Source organism: Prionailurus viverrinus, chromosome D4 (assembly GCF_022837055.1).
Source record: "Prionailurus viverrinus isolate Anna chromosome D4, UM_Priviv_1.0, whole genome shotgun sequence".
NCBI lineage: Eukaryota > Metazoa > Chordata > Mammalia > Carnivora > Felidae > Prionailurus > Prionailurus viverrinus.
Window position 1 is genome coordinate 77,316,381 of NC_062573.1, and position 18,554 is coordinate 77,334,934.

General features: G+C 45.9%; 1 protein-coding gene and 1 long non-coding RNA gene across 8 annotated transcripts in view; one reads left to right on the forward strand and one right to left on the reverse strand.

Moving 5' to 3' along the window:
- The window catches only part of DOCK8 (dedicator of cytokinesis 8), a 230,314-nt gene that overhangs the window by 83,193 nt on the left and 128,567 nt on the right, over positions 1-18,554 (forward strand). For all 6 annotated transcript variants that reach the window (XR_007146129.1, XM_047829190.1, XM_047829191.1 and 3 more), the window contains 4 exons: positions 3,788-4,000; positions 9,947-10,032; positions 14,942-15,008; positions 15,969-16,118. Coding sequence is in view for 5 of the 6 variants with exons in the window: in XM_047829190.1 (XP_047685146.1) it covers positions 3,788-4,000; positions 9,947-10,032; positions 14,942-15,008; positions 15,969-16,118 (516 nt within the window). In the remaining variant the exon portion in view is untranslated. The remainder of the gene's footprint in view (positions 1-3,787; positions 4,001-9,946; positions 10,033-14,941; positions 15,009-15,968; positions 16,119-18,554) is intronic.
- LOC125149970 (uncharacterized) lies at positions 6,691-18,515 on the reverse strand. Of its 2 annotated transcripts, none has more exons than XR_007146130.1 (3): positions 18,108-18,515; positions 15,047-15,211; positions 6,691-7,248 (listed from the first exon to the last, which is right to left on the reverse strand). It is a non-coding gene; the product is annotated as an uncharacterized LOC125149970 (long non-coding RNA). The 2 variants fall into 2 exon arrangements; XR_007146131.1 differs by lacking the exon at positions 6,691-7,248 and adding an exon at positions 14,542-14,705.

An 18,554-nucleotide genomic window follows, 5' to 3' on the forward strand; every position in this document is an offset into this window, starting at 1 on the left:
CTCTAACAAGTACTTATTACTTATTTAAGGGAAGCTAACTGTCTTAGTCACTTTGGGCTGTGTAACAGACTACCATAGACTGGGGTAGCTAAAACACCAGACATTTGTTTCTTATAGTTCAGAGAGGGGGACGTCCAAGATCAAGGTGCTGGCTGATTTGGTTCCTGACGAGAGCCCTCTTCCTGGTTTGCAGACACCTTTCGATGTATCTCCACACAGTGGAGACCAAGAGAAAGGAAACAAACTCTCCCGTGTCTTTTCTCAGAAGGGCACTAATCGCATTCAGTAAGGCCCCAGATTCAAGACCTCATCACCTCCCAAAGGTCCTACCTCCCAACTGGGACTTGCAATTTCAACATAAGAATTTTTCAGGGACACACACGTTCAAGTCCATAACGCTAATGACAATAACAGCTAGTCCCTAACACATGGAGTCTTTTGACTATTCAGTGAGGTAATTTGTGTGAAGCATTCAGGACAATACGAGCTCACACTTAGTGCCCCACACAGGCTAAGTAAAGAGTCACAAAAGAACAAAAAGTGTATAATTCCCCATGTGTGAGGTCCCCAGAGTAGTCAGATTCTTAGAGACAGAACATAGAATGGCGGTTGCCAGGGGCTGTAGGAAGAGGAAGAACTGGAAATGATCGTTTAATGGGGACAGAGTTTCAGCACAGATGGGTACAGGTGGAGAGTTCTGGAGACTGGTTGTACAAGAGTGTGACTGTCCTTCACCCTGCTGAGCTGTACGCCAAAAAATGATTAACATGGCAAATTTTATGTAGATTTACCACAGGTAAAATTTTTTTTAGAAAGCCGGTGCTCTACTCCAACTTTTATAGGTGCGAAAAACAAAGGGGAAGAAATTTGTCTGCGTTTCTATAGGGCGTTTTCTGAACTGGTGTAGCTTTCAGCTTGGCTCTCATTATAAGCATCTCGCCGTGCTGAATGACTAGACAGTTCTAAAATACTACCTGTTTTTCAAACCACGTGGTCTCTACAGCCAAGCTCACTGCTTTATCTGAGCTCTACCTAGGAATCAGCCATCAGTTCCAGTACTGAATATGGTGGGCTTCCTCAAGCATGGAATACCAGTGCTCTGTGGGGGATTTTTAAGGGATTTTTTACTGGTAATTTTGACCCAATTCAATTTTTTTTAAGTTTATTTATTTTGAGGGAGAGACAGAGAATCCCAAGCAGGCTCCCCGCTGTCAGCACAGAGCTGGGCGCGGGGCTCGAACGCCTGAACCGTGAGATCACGACTGGAGCCGAAACCAAGAGTCGGACGCTTAACCGACTGAGCCACCCCGGTGCCCCGACCTTGTCTTGGTCACCTAAATTAGGCCTAGTCTTGGTCACCTATCAGATACGCCACCCCAGATATCTTAACAACAAGAAAATGTAACCGAGGGAATTGGTTAAACAGGTTTTGGAGGACCTGGAGAACGGAACAGGAAAATCGAAGTCCGACAGAAACTTTAGGTGCAGGAAGCAGCCCGTCACCCTGGGGCTTCACTGGAGCTCCACTAAGCCTGGAGCTTCACTGCAATCCCCTTGAGGGCTTGTTTGAACTCAGATGGCTAGGCCCCACCCTGGAGTTTCTGATTCACTAGTTCTGGGCGGGTGGCACCCAATAATTTGATTTCTAATTAGCATTTCCCAGGAGGTCCCAAGACCACATTCAAGAACTGGGGGTCTAGTGGGAAGAGTTTGGAGTTTCCAGAACCTAAAAACTCTGAAGAGTGGCTTCGGAGCTGGGACTCAAATCCCTGGGGAGGGGGCAGGACCTAGCTGTGGGGAGTATTTCCGGATCTCAGAGGAAAAACCCCACAGGGTCAGGGAGTCTGGACTCTGACCTCTTAGACGTGGGACTGTCCACCTGGTGCTGGTACCTCCAAGGAGGTGAGATGAAGATGATTCTAGAAGTGCCCAAAGAGGACGAAAGCCAGAACCAACTGCCACTACCGAGGTGTGAGGAAATGCAAGCAAAGAGGGAGGAGGGAGTCCCTTCTCCCTGCTCCAGCCATCCAGTCTCCCTATAGCGCCCCCTCCTGGCGGAACCCAAAGGGAGCCGTGGCAAAGCCGAGATGTGGCTTGCTGAGTGCCAGAGTATAAAATTGAAAGCTGAGAGAGGATAGGCAAATTACCAACACCCCCATGAAGCACCCTCAGTCAGCGTACTCACTGCACTCAACTAAGTCCTCAGCTGGGTTGCAGAGTCAGGTTATGCAAAAGTTGTCTGGTTTTCAGTATTAGACTAATACTCACCGTGCAGAGATGCTCAGGCAGGGAGACAACCGGCAACATCGTCCACGTCACTGCCGTTCTTGGCACCTTCCGAGTGGAATGGTGAGGCCAGGTGCCTGAATTTATGTAGGTGCAACACATACATGATACAACTCCGTGGTACACATAGGTTTCATAAAAATTAGATCATATTATACCTAATATTGTATGCCCTCCGTTGTCATATTAACAATACACCATACTGCGACCGTCTTTCTCTTCCAACGAATACGTGTTTCTTGGGTTTTCTTTAAATGGTTACATACATTCCCTCGGATGCAAGGTTCAGAATCTCTGAATGCTTCCTCTTTGGGGGACATTTAGATTGTTTCTCTTATTTTGTTGCTATAAACAATGTTCCAGAGATGCTCTCGTCCTCACAGTCCTTGCTGACTTGTCCAGTTTATGCCCTTAGAATACATTATGGACATCATATATATTTCTTGACGTCCTTTTAAAGAAACTTGGTAAATTCACATCCTTTTCCCAAGGCTCTCATAAATTCTAAGCCAAAGAAGTATCAATGATTACAGTACTAATATTGATTATTGCTAGCACAGTTAGGTCAAATTTATGATCTAGCAGAGTAGAATTTCTGTAAGGTCGATGTTTGCCACAAAAAGTATACATTGTAGACATTGTACAGTACCAGGTCCATTTTGTAGAACTTTAGGATAACATTTTACCATTAATTTTACAGATGTTTGTAATAGTTCCATCTGCATTCTTACCCCGTATCATTAATTATGGTTGTCAAGGCTTTGCCAAATCTTTGGCTGGGTTTGCAATTCCCCGTTACTGAAACGTTCCTAATGGAATAAAGCATCTGCTTGTGAATGCTTTACGACTTTTTTCAAACACACTGCAGCTAAAAGTGGACACTACTTGACTGGCAAATGCTTTCCTGCTTTTTGTTCTGGTTCATATTGCCCTAACTGTTACTAAAGCCCTATCGAAGGGTGTTCCCACCCCCACGTCTCTGTCTTTGGAAGCATGGTATTGAGTGTGGGAATTTATATGAGGTTTAATTTGGAAGGCTTCTCATACAACCTCTCATTTTCAGTTTCAGAAGCCAAGTTCTGGAGTTGAGATTAGGCCAGGATCCCTCTATGCCCCAGTCCAGCCCCCTTTCTATTATATGTTATTTCAGTTCTTTTTTGCTTGAGCGTGAGACCTCAGTGAGGTTCCCAAGAGACTTGGCTCCCACCTCCAGAAAAGAACATGGCCCCAGAACTAACAGGAACACCGTGCTGTGGTCAAACCTTTCCTCAAGGACCAGTGTATCCACATCCGATGAGTAAATTACCTGCTTCCAGGTGGGAAGGAGACGTTTCATTTTAGGATATTCCGACCAGGAGGCTAAGACGTGATTGCTTTGCTCAGAAGCCACCTGAGGCGTGACTCTGCAATCCCACGTTGGAGCAGGGGTCTGACATCCCAGATGCTTCCGGACTCACTTGAGACCCGCAGTCTCTCTCACAAGATGTGTCTTTTCTCGCAGGCACGCCCCCGCCACTTAAATGTGCTGTGTGACGTGTCCGGGAAAGGTCCCCTCACCGCATGTGGCTTCGACCTCCGCAGCCTGCAGCCTGACCAGCGGCTGGAGAACCTCCTGCAGCACGTGAGTGCCGAGGACTTCGAGAAGCAGAATGAGGAGGCTCGGAGGACCAATCGGCAGGCAGAGCTCTTTGCCTTGTACCCAGCAGTGGACGAGGTGGGTGCGGCCATCTCCATGTGTGAACTGCAGTGGGGACACAGAGGCTCCAGGAAACTAGTGTTGTCCGTCATTACTCTATAGCACTGCCAGAAGGCCCGACGGTATGATTTATGGGCTGTTCTTTTTACCAGAACAGGCCTGTGGAAGAGCAAAACCAGTTATCGATCAAGCTTACAAATGAGGTTCCGACAATAGCAACCATGATTTCCATAGCTCTTAACGAAACGCTTTCACTGATACCATCTCATTTAATCCTCAGAACATTTTACGGTCTGCATGCAGTAACCTCACGCAGTGAGTCAAACCATTCAGTGATTTGGGGATCTGTTTTGCCGTTAATCCATCAAGGCGTGTTACTTAAACTTTGGTGTTCTTTTTTTTTTTTATGTTTATTTGTTTATTTTGAGAGAGCGCGCATGAGCAGGGGAGGGGCAGAGAGAGGGGAGAGAGAATCCCAAGTAGGCTTTGTGCCGTCAGCTCGGGGCCCAATGTGGGGCTCAAGCTCACAAACCGTGAGATCGTGACCCGAGCCGAAGTCAAGAGTCGGACACTTAACCGACTGAGCCACCCAGGCACCCTAAGCTTTGGTGTTCGTAAGTGTTTTGTTAAAATATTTTTAAAAATAATGTCTGTAGGGCCGCCTGGGTGGCTCAGTCGGTTAAGCGCCCGACTTGGGCTCACATCATGACCTCGTGGTCCGTGAGTTCGAGCCCCACGTCGGGCTCTGTGCTGACAGCTCGGAGCCTGGAGCCTTTTCAGATTCTGTGTCTCCCTCTCTCTCTGCTTCTCCCCTGCTCATGCTCTGTCTGTTTCTCAAAACTAAATAAACGTTAAAAAAAATTTTAAATAAATAAATAAATACATAAATACATAAATACATAAATAAAATCTCTGTGAACAGCCTGAAGAGAATTGCTTTGAAAACATTCTGGCCAAAAGTGATCATAGCTGTGCTCTTAATGCATAGAACTTCAGAACCTTGATTGTCCACTTCTTTATATATCAGAGCTGACGCAGAACAGTGTGATAATTTAGGCTTTGCCTGTGGTCATCCCCAGGGGGGTGCTTCAGATGGGCTGAGAAATGACCGTCCTCCAAGCCTGTTTAGGCTCCTTATACTTTATATGAGGCTCTCAGTCTTTCCTCCGCATGCCAGAATGTCTGCTACTGGCTCGTGCCAAAACTGGCTACAGCAATATCTCCGTGGTCCAAATTTTATTCAAAGTTCTGTTGCAAAATATATGATTTGGGGGGCATTTTTGCCTAAAAGATACACTGTCCACCCATGCCTCTAAATGTTTTAAATTTAATTTTTGGATCAAGCAAGAAGACCATTAGGGAGCCTGTTCTTCTTTTTTTTTAATGTTTATTTATTTATTTTAAGAGAGAGAGAGAGAGAGAGTGCACGCATGTGAGTGGAGGAGGGGCAGAGAGGGAGAGAATCTCAAGCAGGTTCCATGCTTAGCATGGAACCTGATGTGGGGCTTAATCCCACGAACCTTGAGATCATGACCTGAGCTGAAATTAAGAGTTGGTCCCTCAGCTGAATGGTTCACCCAGGTGCCCCTAGGGAGCTTGATTCTTAAACCTTTTGAAGCCCCCACCCCTGGGTATTGTGACTGCTGACTTGCCCTTCTATGAGTTTACCAATGGTCAGCGGAAAGGACAGGAAAGCAGACATCTGTCATTAGATAGGATATTGTGTGTACTGTGCAAATATCATTGAGGACACTGACCTCATCCTACGCCTCAGTGAGGACCCGGAGGGAAAGTGTCTCGCAGGCCTTCAGACAGAGAAGAGTTCGCGTCCACTGGGGAAACGCAAACACAGGAGACATGTGCGTGTCTTGTCATTGGCTCTCCTGGATTCATTACTTAGGGTCAAATTTCTGTTCATCACTACTAAATCTAGCGGCTTACTTATTGGTGTCCTGAATTATATTCAGCTTTCTTTCCTTCTTTTTTTAAATTTACTTTTACTTTTTTAAATGTTTATTCATTTTTGAGAGAGAGAGAGAGAGAGAGAGCGTGCATGTGCACGCACATGAGCAGGGGAGGGGCAGAGAGAGAGGGAGACAGAGAATCTGAAGCAGGCTCCAGGATCTGAGCTGTCAGCACAGAGCCCGACACGGGGCTCAAACTCACAAACTGTGAGATCATGACCTGAACTGAAGTCAAATGCTCAACCGACTGAGCCACCCAAGCACCCCTTCTTTCTTTCCTTCTTATCTTTATTTCCCAACCATCTTGGTTTTCTCATCTCTTGATTTATTTTCAGTGGCCTCAAATTCCTTTTCTGAATGAGGCAGATTACAAACAAAAATGAATGATGTCGGCAGCCTTATTGCCTCCGTTCTTGAGATTGCAAAGTAACAGTCAGAGAGGTAAAGTGACTTGTTCAAGATTCAACAGGCAGGTGAAAGGACAGAATGGAGCTCCTAGCCCATTAGCCCCAAATCTTATGTTTGCCTATTTATCTATCTACATATGACTGGCTGGTAGATTAGCACACGTAACTGAAACCCCGAGATGATATCAGCAACCACATTCTATCTCATACCCTTTCAGTGTCCACGGGAAACTTTAAAACTTATTACCAGTGTTAAATATGACCTTCACATGCATTCTTTTTCCTCCAAGTTCCATGCTGGGGGTGCCACTAGGTAAGAAAGAGTCCCAAAGTGGACATCAGGAGAGAGAAAACAATTTGAAAGGGGGGCGGGGAGAACATGTCCAGTGAGGCAGCGGCTCATTGGAGTCCCCCTCGTGGGATTACACGGGAGGGTGTCCAGTCCCACATTGAGTGCAAGAATGACTTACAGACTGTGTTGAAGGCGCTTTGTTTCATGGTCTTTGAAACAATGCAGAAACTTGATTAGGACTGAGAGTTATGATCTAGCAGAGGCCCTAATGGGCCTGCTTTATTGAGTGGAGAGGAATGCTTTGTAATTAGCGTGCCAATTATTTGTAAATTGGTATGTCTACAGTGCTGGAGGGCCCCTAGACCAGCCTTTAATATTTTGAAGCTCATACACCCAGAGGTTGCATTTGCCCTTGTAATTTGCACTTTCTCCAAAGGTGGCCCTGTGGAAGAAAGGTAAATTTCTGGCTCCCATGAAGTAATCACACATGCTGATTTGTTTTGAAAGCACATTAATTAAACTATTTAATATTACCATTACTTTATTTCTTGGCGAGGAGAATTAGAAGAGAGGTGGACCATTATATCCCAATTATGACTGAGCCTGCAGGAGAAGCAAAAGTAGAATGCAACCATCACGCTTCTTTTTTTTTTAATGTTTATTTATTTTTGAGAGAGAGAGAGAGAGAGAGGTGGAGCATGAGCAGGGAAGGGGCAGAGAAAGAGGGAGACACAGAATCTGTCAGAATCAGGCTCCAGGCTCCAAGCTGTCAGCGCAGAGCCCAATGCGGGGCATGAATTCATGAACCGTGAGATCATGACCAGAACCAAAGTCCCACACTTAACTAACTGAGCCACCCAGGTGCCCCACAACCACTAAGCTTCTATGAGGCACGTTTGTTCCCTGATTCATTGTGGGTTCTGTAAAAGGTATCCTATGTGTTGGTCCCTAAAACCATGCCACTATACTCTGAATCACAGAAGAGTTTGCATTCAGACTCTTGAGGCTGCAAGTGACAGAGCCCAGTTAAAAACCAGTTAAGAAAAAAGTAGTGGGGGGGCTCAGGTGATGAGATCACAGGCAGGCAGGGTTAGAGTTGGCCCCAGGATCCATTGGGTCAGCTGATGGAAGAACATCTCTCATACTGTCTTTCTCTTTCTCTCTTACTGTCTCTCCCCCCATTTCTTTCTCTCTAAATACACACACACACACACACACACACACACTCAGCAAGATAGAACAACAAACATCCTCTAAAGCTTCATATTTTCTCTTCTCCTCCTTTGCAAGCTAGTTCCTACTGCAGACAACTATAACACTTAAGAAATGCATGTAGACTAGAAGAGACTTAGGAAAGACATCAATATGTAGACCTTGTTTAGATCGTGATTTAACAAACTAACTGCAAAACACACACAAACACACACACACACACACACACCAAAATGGATACATTTTGGGGAAATTTGGAACTGACTAAACATTCAGCAATGATAAGAAATTACTGTTAATTCTTAAGAGTCATAATGATTTTATAGCTCTGTGTTTTTCAAAGTCTTTATCTTGTAGAGATGTGTGCTGAAATATTTACAGAAGAGATGATATGATGTCTGGAGTCTTGCTTACAAGTAATCCAGTATTGAGTGTGGGGGTGGGAGGAGAAGGTAGTCAATGGGACTGTAGGTGAACCCAGGTTGCCCCTGAGTTGAGCTTGTGGAAACTTACATGACAGGTAAGGGAGGTTCACTACATTACTGTCTCCAATTTTGTGTATGCTCCCATTCTCCCAATGAAAAGCTTTTAGCCAAGGATCCTGAGGGTTGGTATCCAGACCAGAGAGGTAGCCTCAGAAGCCCGTGAATATGTGTTGAGGTTCTTCTCCAGTGGAGTGGGGTGGGAGGAGGCCTCGCTTTTCAATGTGTCAGCTCTGATCACCCCACAAGTGCCAGCTTGTTCTGGAGGGAGTTGAACTCAGTGTGGACATCAAGCAGTGGCTCTCCCGAAATACGATCAGCAGTTCCAGCGGGCCAGGTGGCCATCTGATGAACCTGGGCTTGGGCCTTGAGGAACGGAGGTTAGGGTGTGCTACTTTGTTCCACCCATCTGGGTACAGATTTACCGAGGACATGATTCTACTGCTGTATTTAAAAATGTTAACCTGTCGCTGTGGGGTATTTGGTGGAAAGCTCCCATCATTTGTAGGCCAGGAGAATATAATTAGACACGACTCTTCTTTGGACCCTTGTGAGTCGCAGACCACCCGTGTTTAGAGAGTCTACTGCAAGAGCAGGAATTCAAGTTTTCAGGGATTTGCACTGTTATCTTTGAATATATGGATATAATTAAGATACTGTCGGGGTGCCTGGGTGGCTCAGTTGGTTGGGCGTCCGACTTTGGCTCAGGTCAGGCTCTCGCCATCTGTGACTTCGAGCCCCGTGTTGGGCTCTGTGCTGACAGCTCAGAGCCTGGAGCCTACTTCAGATCGTGTGTCTCCTTCTCTCTCTGCCTCTCCTCTCTCTCTCAAAAATAAATAAAACTTGAAAAAACAATTTTTTTAAATATATTATGATAGCTCAGATGTGAATGTTGAAAGTTGCCTCAGGGACTTGATGTTTCTTTTTAAGTCTTGAGTCCCGAAGTGGTAAAATAGACAGGTGTATTTGTCATTACTAAGTCATTGCTAATTTGTCATTGCTGCGCTTCCTGTCCTTAGAACTTTTGCCAGCTCTAGCTGGATATGCAGGCATAGAACCTATACATATTCAACCCCAGTCTCTATATCATCTGTTTAAGAGAACATCGAAGTGAGAAAGACACTATATTTTAGTCCTGATGGTTTACATGTAGCCTGACGTGAGCTATTCTGACTCAGACCTCAAGCCTGAAACTCACATATTTACTAGTAAAACTTCGACAGGAGAAATATTCTGAATGTGTGTTTAGAGCAAGCAAAAAAAAAAAAAAAAAAAGAAAAAGCCAGCAATACCAACAATAGGTATTAGATTTTGCAATGCCATCTGGTGGATGTTACTCAGCCATATTCCTGTTCACATTTCCTTCCTTCCTCCCTCGGTTTCTTTGTCTCAAATGCTTAGCTTTCTGAAAGGAGAAATTGTTTGCTGTCAATGTTGACTTTGAAGCTTGGGGTTGGATAAAAAGTCCAAGTGTTATCCCACAATTAGAAATAAAGCAAATGACAGTCGAGCCCTGGACGGCAGCCTTCCCTTCCCTGGACTCAACTTCAGCTGGAACCCCTGGTGGAAACTCACTAACGATTTCTTTACCATGTGTTTAATAATAGGAGGATGCCGTGGAAATACGTCCGGTACCAGAATGTCCTAAGGAACATCTGGGCAACAGAATACTGGTCAAGGTCCTGACCCTGAAGTAAGTATCAGCAAACATCCCAAACACGGCACTGAGGCTTATCTTGCCCTTTAGACAGAAACCGTCTCTGTCGACAGAGCCTAAATCAGGCACCTGTCAGGTGGTGGGAGTAGACTTTGGAGTCAGCTACACTCGATTCTATTTCTACCAAGCCTTCGACTGTCCCTCTTCTATAATAGGGAAGGCACACCCTGAATTAGTCATGTAAGGTAATTGAGTGAAAAAGCATACGTTAACAAAAGTAACAAGGAAAGCTGGATGGTGGGAAAAAAACAAAACTGAAAAAAACCTAAAAAACAATGAGTGGTGCATTCGAGTCCGCTCTGATTAATTCATGAGAGCTGATCGTGCTCCTCCCAGCTCTGTGTTCTGTGAAGTCAAGCAGGTAGCGTGACGTTGGCCATGAGGGAATATTTACAACATAGAAATCAGAAAATGCTGCAAATCAGAGCTTTTTCTTTCCAGGGACTTGTTTGTTAAACATTTACCGGCACACCGCTGTTGAAACATAATGTGAGATGCGGCTAAAACCCAGTCTCAGTGCCAGGGGACAACAGGGTAGCAGGGAGCAGTGGGGACTATAGCAAACCATCCCAAGGGGACACTACTACTGGTTAGAGCTGATTCTTGCCATCCAAGTACACAGGCCCTTTTTTTTATCAACTGTCTGCTTTGCTTTCGTTTTTGTTTTTGTTTTGTTTTTTAAATTTTTTTTTTCAACGTTTTTATTTTATTTTTGGGACAGAGAGAGACAGAGCATGAACGGGGGAGGGGCAGAGAGAGAGGGAGACACAGAATCGGAAACAGGCTCCAGGTTCCGAGCCATCAGCCCAGAGCCTGACGCGGGGCTCTAACTCACGGACCGCGAGATCGTGACCTGGCTGAAGTCGGATGCTTAACCGACTGCGCCACCCAGGCGCCCCTGTTTTGTTTTTTCAAGAGAAGCTGGAAATTCAATTTTTTATGCATAATTTTCTGACTTCTTAACTATCTTCTCATCTCCTTTTTTTATTATTATTTTAATGTTTATCTATTTTTGAGAGACAGAGACACGGTGTGAGTGGGGGAGGGGCAGAGAGAGGGAGACCCAGAATCCGAAGCAGGCTCCAGGCTCTGAGCTGTCAGCACGGAGCCTGACTTGGGGCTCGAACCCACGAACCATAAGATCATGACCTGAGCCAAAGTCGGACACTCAACCAGCTGAGCCACCCGGGCGCCCCAAATTTCCTTTTTAAATACTACATAACTGCATGTCTGCAGTCTGGATTCCTCTTCTGGGCCAACTGTTTGCCACATCTACTTAAATTTTTTTTTTTAATGTTTATTTTTGAGAAAGGGAGAGACACAGCGCGAATGGGGGAGGGGCAGAGAGAGCCACCCACACACATACTGAAATCGAAGCAGGCTCCAGGCTCCAAGCTGTCCACACAGGGCCGGATGTGGGGCTTGAACTCACGAACCTTGAGATCATGACCTGAACCAAAGTCGGACGCGTAGCCAACTGAGCCACCCAGGCACCCTGTGACATCTACTTTAAAGCAGTTATCTCCAAATTCTTTGATTGTTTAACTTTCATAGTGAGAAAAAGCCCTGTATGCTCCATATATATATGTTAATTTTGTACACACACATTAAAATACTATACGCGTTATAGGGACGCCTGGGTCCTACAGGGACGTCGGGCTCTGTGCTGATGGCGTGGAGCCTGCTTGGGATTCTCCAACTCCTCTTCTTCTCTCTGCCCCTCCCCCACGCATGCTCTCTCTGTCTCTCAAAATAAATAAATAAACTTTAAGAGACACATAAAATGTTACATGCATTATCAAATAGACATAAATTTTAAAATATGAACTAAGTAAATCAAAGTAAATTAGAGTAGCTTTTCCTCCTCAGGAGCAGACTGTCTTGCATGCCCACCGGAGGGTCCATTGCAGCCTGCTCCTGCAGACTGCCACGCTAGAGAAGGCTTCCACCTCAAATCACAGACTCTTCTGAAACTATTAAGTTCTAGATGTTCCATCTAGGCAACAGCACGTGAGCATAGTATTGTTTCACGCCCTCGGGGGAGGGCATCAATGTCTTGAAGTGAATTCACGGACCCCTAACGCAGCCCCTGGTTTGCACTTCGGGCATCTGGACTCTGGACTCAAGGCTGTGTCTCAACCCCCAGGAGCTTCTCTGGGAATTTGAGTTCTTCCTGATAGATGAGGTTGTTACCCAGGATGATCTCGAGGTTCCTACCCGCCGTGCACTCCTGTGATTCCAATGCGGAGCCTCCCCAGATCCTCTCCTGAGAACGCGAGAGGGCAGCGCTGCTCACCCTGGGTCCTGGGGGCTCGCTTGATGTTGCAGCCCCTCCCCCCAGCTGGCTCTCCCAGCGGGGGGAGGGGCAGAGGGGCTTTTGTCTGTAGCAGGACAGGAGGGGCCCCATGAACCCGCAGTCGGTCAGGTCAGGGCTGCAGAAAGGCAGACGCTAGCCCTTGCAAGCCAGCCTGGAATGCTAGCCTTGCAGCCGGGCCGCTGCCTGGAAGGGGCCGCCGGTCTCCTCCCTGTTGCCGGGGAGCCCACCCTGTTGTGTGAGGCACTGGTGCACCCCCAGCCGGCCCTTCGTAGGTGCAGTAACTATGCTATTTGGGATTGGAGGAATTCTCCCTCGTGGTGTCCTTTTGTCACCAAACTTTCTAGACCTTTCCAGCCAATACACAGCAGCCGTTCTCACAGGTGGGAGAACATGGCCATGAAGACTGACATGTATTATTTGAAAAAAAAAAACAAACAAATAGAGCCTTTTGGATGTCTCTTAATGAAAATCGTCAAGTGTGGATTTCTGGTGATGTTCTTCCCAATTGCCAATGCAGACCTCAAGCAGAAGCGAGGTGTTTACCCAGTATGCTTGGCCCACTCAAGGGGCTTAAATAACATCCATATCGACTTAACACCTGCAAGAAGAGAGATGGGCCAAAGAGATTGGCCCAGCTACTCTGTCCCACTGCTCTGCAACAAACTGGCTGCAAAAACAAAAAAGAAAGCAAGTTCTTTTTTTTAAAAAAATCATTTTCTTTTAATTTCTGTACTTATTTTGAGATAGAGAGCATGAGCGGGGGAGGGGCTGAGAGAGGCGGTGGGGGGAGAGAGAGAATCCCAAGCAGGCTCCTCGCTGTCAGCGCAGAGCCCCACGCAGGGCCTGAACTCACCGACTGAGATCGTGACCCCAGGTGAAACCAAGCAGATGCTCAATCGACTGAGCCACCCAGGCGCCCCAAGAAAGCAAGCTCTTATAGGTCAACCTGCGGTCTCAACAGATGAATAGTAAGAACTTAATGACAGTGCTGAGGCCTTCCATTTCCCCAGTGACGCTGACCTGCAGAATTTTATTTCTACTCCCACGGATTTTATCAGCTGGGGAATTTTTCAAAAACTGTTGAGATCTAGCACTGTCGCTGCTTTGCTCTTGAGAAACATGTAAAGCCTCAAGCAAAAAGAAAGAATCAAGCTGATGCCATATGTGCAGATGTCTGTAGCACATGGGAAAAAAAAAAAAGAGGATGACAACGAAGTATTTGTCTCATTTGCATTTTATGTGGAGAAATCTTTTTTTGTAACATTTATTTATTTTTGAGAGAGAGAGAGAGAAAGAGAGCACAAGCAGGGGAGAAGGAGAGAGAGAGAGAGAGAGACACACAGAATCCGAAGCAGGCTCCAGGCTCTGAGCTGTTAGCACAGATTCCGGAGCGGGGCTTGAACTCATGAACCGCGAGATCATGACCTGAGCCGAAGTTGGCCGCTTAACCGACTGAGCCATGCAGGCACCCCTGGGGGGAAATCTTTTAGTGGAAAATTTATTATCCCCTTGTGCGAAATAACTTCAGCTCAGACGAGTTGTCTTGGTGGTGAAACCAGTGTGTGTCAGATTTACTCAGGGAACTTGTTTTCAATGCAGACTTTGGGACACCTTCCACCACTGTTTCCCCCCAAGAGAGAAATTCTGGTTCAGGAGATCTCAGGGGGGACAAAGAAACCTGTGTTTTGATAGACAGAGTTACCCAGTGATAAAGCCTTCCTCTCACACGTGCCTTGAAACAAAACTTGGCCTAATTTACATGACTTCTGAGGCAATGGTGGTCCAGGGCCTGGTTACTGGTGCTCTCAGATGGCCGTATCCAAGGTCGTGGTTGTTAGCCTGAGACACTTGGAATCTGCACATCTGTGCTCCATGTGTATGCTATAACATGTGGGGAGGGATTATGCCTCGGGGATGCGGTCTCTTCAAACCCACCCTTTCAAGGGCAATGGGCAATTAGGGCCAAGAATTTTCTAGCTCTCGCTGGACCCACTCAGCTCAGTGTTTATTGGCCGTGCTCGGTTCCCTGCCCCCACCAACTACTGACTCAGAAGCTCCCCTTGCAGTGGAATTAGGAAAGGGCAGACATTCACCCATACAGATGGTCCCTATCAGTCCAAGGAAAAACAACAGAAGTTTCCTTTCTTCACTCTCTGAAAAGCCTTGTCCCTTAGAATTGAATTCATAGGGATTCCTACCCGAGCGGTAAAGGGTACACTGTGAACAAAGCCTTTACCTGAGACAGAGGCTTCACCATCAGAAAGCACAGCAGCTACCATGATAAGAAGGGCCATGCTGGATCACACCGTGGGACCATTCTTCCCTGTCTCCCCTGTGGTGCCACAAACAAGTGCTTTTTAGGAGAATGTAGCCTCCACCACGATCTCCAGTAAGTAGGAATCTTCCACGAACCTCCCATGAATCTCCCAGTGCAGATTCTCATCTGTGCGGAGTGATCCAAATATTTAGGGGAACGATTGACATTTTTAGCCAGTTTATGTAACGAGTCACTGTCAGCAAATTCAAGATCATCTAAGTTAAAACCCTCTTTCTTCCTCTCTCTGACAGGTTTGAGATTGAAGTTGAACCTCTGTTTGCCAGCATCGCCCTCTACGATGTTAAAGAAAGGAAAAAGGTAAGGAAGGAACAACCCATCCCTGAGGGCACACTTACTGCTCGTGATTTTTCGGGTTCATGTTTTCAGATGTCACTTCTATGCAACAAAAACATATCAGATCTGAAAGCAGATGACCTTTGGTATGTCCAGTTGTACTGGGAATGCTGGTCGTTTACGTTCTTTGAAGAATCTTAAAGGGAGAGCCTGTTGGAAGTGGTGGCCTGTTTGAGATCGAGAGAGAAAAGAAATAGCAGCATATGGGATGACCAGTGAAACAAGTTAATTTAAATTCATTTTTAACAGGGCATATGTGTAATGTTACCTCGGTTTGGGAGCTTTTGCGTTGTGAAGTACCCTCATCACGGATGGAGGGCGCCATCCTGTGTAGTAAATCTATTAATTTGCCATTGGGGAAAGACCTCACCAACTGTGATGTGCTTTTTTTTTTTTAATGTTTATTTATTTTTGAGAGAGAGACAGACAGAGTGTGAACAGGGGAGGGGCAGAGAGAGAGGGAGACACAGAATCGGAAGCGGGCTCTAGGCTCTGAGCTGTCAGCACAGAGCCCGACGTGCGGCTCGAACTCACAAACTGTGAGATCGTGATCCGAGCCGAAGTCGGACGCTTAACTGATTGAGCCACGCAGGTGCCCCTTTTCTCCTCCTTCTTGACTGTAAAGTAACCGAGGGCAGAGACGGCATCTTTCCCTTCTTGAGTGCAGTGCCTAGCACATCACTGGTATTCAGAAGATAAGGACGGGTTGATAAAATGTAAGTGTTTCAAGGAACATCTCTCAAACAGCTCCAGAATCTCTAGAAATTGTGACAAAATGTGAATCAGATTTTCCACCAACCCCTAGAGACGTCTGTGATGACCCTCGTTTTGCAACATTTCTTTGTGGGGTTTTACTCTTCGAACCTACTTAGACCATGAGAACAACAGGTGGGACTCATGTTTTGCCTTGTTCCTTGTTGACAGATCTCGGAAAATTTTCACTGTGACCTGAACTCTGACCAGTTCAAAGGATTTCTGCGTGCTCACACGCCCTCTGTTGCCCCGTCGAGTCAGGCGAGATCTGCCGTGTTTTCCGTCACCTATCCGTCCTCTGACATCTACCTAGTCGTCAAGGTAGTTAAACACAATCTCGTTTGTACGTCGGGCATTCGGATGCTTCATTGTTGTGTTATTCCCAGAGCACGTTGGAGATGTCAGAACGTATCCACTTGTTCCCTGTGCTATTCGCTGTCTGCTTTTCAACTTGCCCCTTTTTCCTTTCCAAGCAAATTCTGTGTGGGATACTAGAGCAACTATGGGTTTTGAAGGCCTACAGTCTTGATTTTGAATCCTGGCTTTGAAGCCTTACTGCTATAGGACTTGGGGTAATTACCCAAACCTTGCTGAGACTTGGTTTCCTTATGTGTAAAGTGGGGATGATAATCCTGCCCTCCGTGGGCCGTTGTGATTGCAGAACAAAGCCTGGAACATTACAGGCCCCCTTCCTCCTGGCCCAGCTCTTCCTGCCCGATACAGGTGTCGAACCCACGAACTGTGAGAACTGAGCCGAAGTCAGAAGCTCAACCCACTGAGCCCCCCAGGTGCCCTGAACATCCAATTCTTAACTGTATTTTAGGTAGCGTTTCCTGGCTTAGTATTGCATATACCATTGCTTTGAAAGATTATCCAGGCTTAAAGGCTGTGTTTCTCAGTTGAGGGATGGAGAATAAGGATGAGATTTAAAACTTTCAGTATAAACATGGAAGGCGTGCTACCAGCCCCTCTTGATCTGACAAAAATTCCCTGGTAATTCCAACGCACCCCTTTCCCCTGCCTGCCTCGGTTGTAAGGACACGTGTTTGTTTTACACATAAACGTGATGGGCCATACCGTGGACCCTCATAGCAGCTGCAGCACCTGTCACAAAGTACCTGCCGTTACCCTGTCCACCCCAGGGAAGGGAACAGTACCTGCTGGTCTGGTCAGATCTGGAGTCTCCCACTTTCAGATTCTGGAGACCCCTCTCCTGTGGTCTATACGTGACTAATACACTGTACACGACTAATGCTTGAAGCATTCCCATTGTTGCTGCAGGGTCCTAATAAAAAGGTTCTCCATCTGTGTCCAGATTTCATGTCAAAGACCACATTTTTAGCCACTGACTGCATGGGAAGACCAACTTCTTCCAGTTTTTTCCATAAGCTCCCCCCTGTGAGCTTCAGTAGAAGAGGGGCCAAGCGTATCTTGTTCACCACCTATCTCCCCAGCAGCTATCGCCCCGAAGGTGCTCAGCCAGTGGTTTTTGAATGAATGAACGAATGAGTGAATGATTGCTGACTAGCAGTGATACTGGTCAGACTCTAGCTCAAGAGTTGTGGTGTGTGTGCTCAGCCTGGGGCATCTGGGGGGAATCAGCCTTTGTGAGAAGTGAGAGACTTCCGGTCTGTGGTTTCCCTGAGACAGAGAGATGCCCAATGAACAGCTCCACACCACTTTCTCTGAACTCCATGAAACACCCTCCATCGCTAGGGTATTCCTGGTTTAAATACTATCTGGCAGTGCCTCTCAAGAATGTGTGCCTGTAAGTGATGAATCGCGGGAATCGACTCCTGAAGCCAAGACTCCACTGTATATGCCGAATGTTAGCTAATGTGACAATAAATTGTTAAACCAACAAAAAAGAATCTGTGCCCGATGGAATACGTTAACCCAGATTTCTTCTTTTTTTTTTTTTAAATTTAAACTTAAGTTAGTTAACGTATAGCGCAATATTGGTTTCAGGAGTAGAACTCTGTGATTCCTCAATCACCTGCTTACAATACCCAGTGCTCAACCCAGCAAGTGCTCGCCTTAATCCCCATCCCCCATCTAGCCCAGCGCCCCACCCACCTTCCCTCCAGCAACTCTGTTTGTTCCCTGTCATTAAGAGTCCCAAATTTTTTTTGAAGCAGCATCTCAACTGATGTCTAATCTCAACACAGGCTAATGGGATCAACTCGTTTTTCTCCTCAGGCTTCAGGTTTAACTGCATTTTCTTGGAGCAGAGGGTTGGGAAATTTCAGAGTGCCCCTTTCCTTTCTCCTAAAGAGGATGGCCACATTTATGGCCAGTCAGATTGTTTACCTGAAGCAAAATGGAAGAAGATATTCGACAGTGGTGACATTAATTCATATTCCCAGCCAGTTAGCAAAGTGAAAAGCTGTACCATCCGCTGGTTTTTTTTTCCCCATGTCTGTTAAATCCAGAGAAGCGGCCCTAATAGGAAATACAAGGGAGACAATTACAGATAATTTATTCTCTTCATTTATTCATTTTGTGGAAGGTTTTAGTCCCCAACCTGACTTTTACAGAGGCCATATCTCTTTTTTACATTGTAAGCAATAATAAAGAAAATGAGTTTTTCCCTTCTTACATATGTCTCATGGGTTCTGTTTTATAAAATAACTTTTATTGCATTTTTTATTGTAGGCATAATACACGTTTATGGTTTAAAAATAGAAAATACACATAAGCAATAGGAAGAAAATAAAAATAGCACATAATCTCAGCATACAAAGATAACTACTGTTA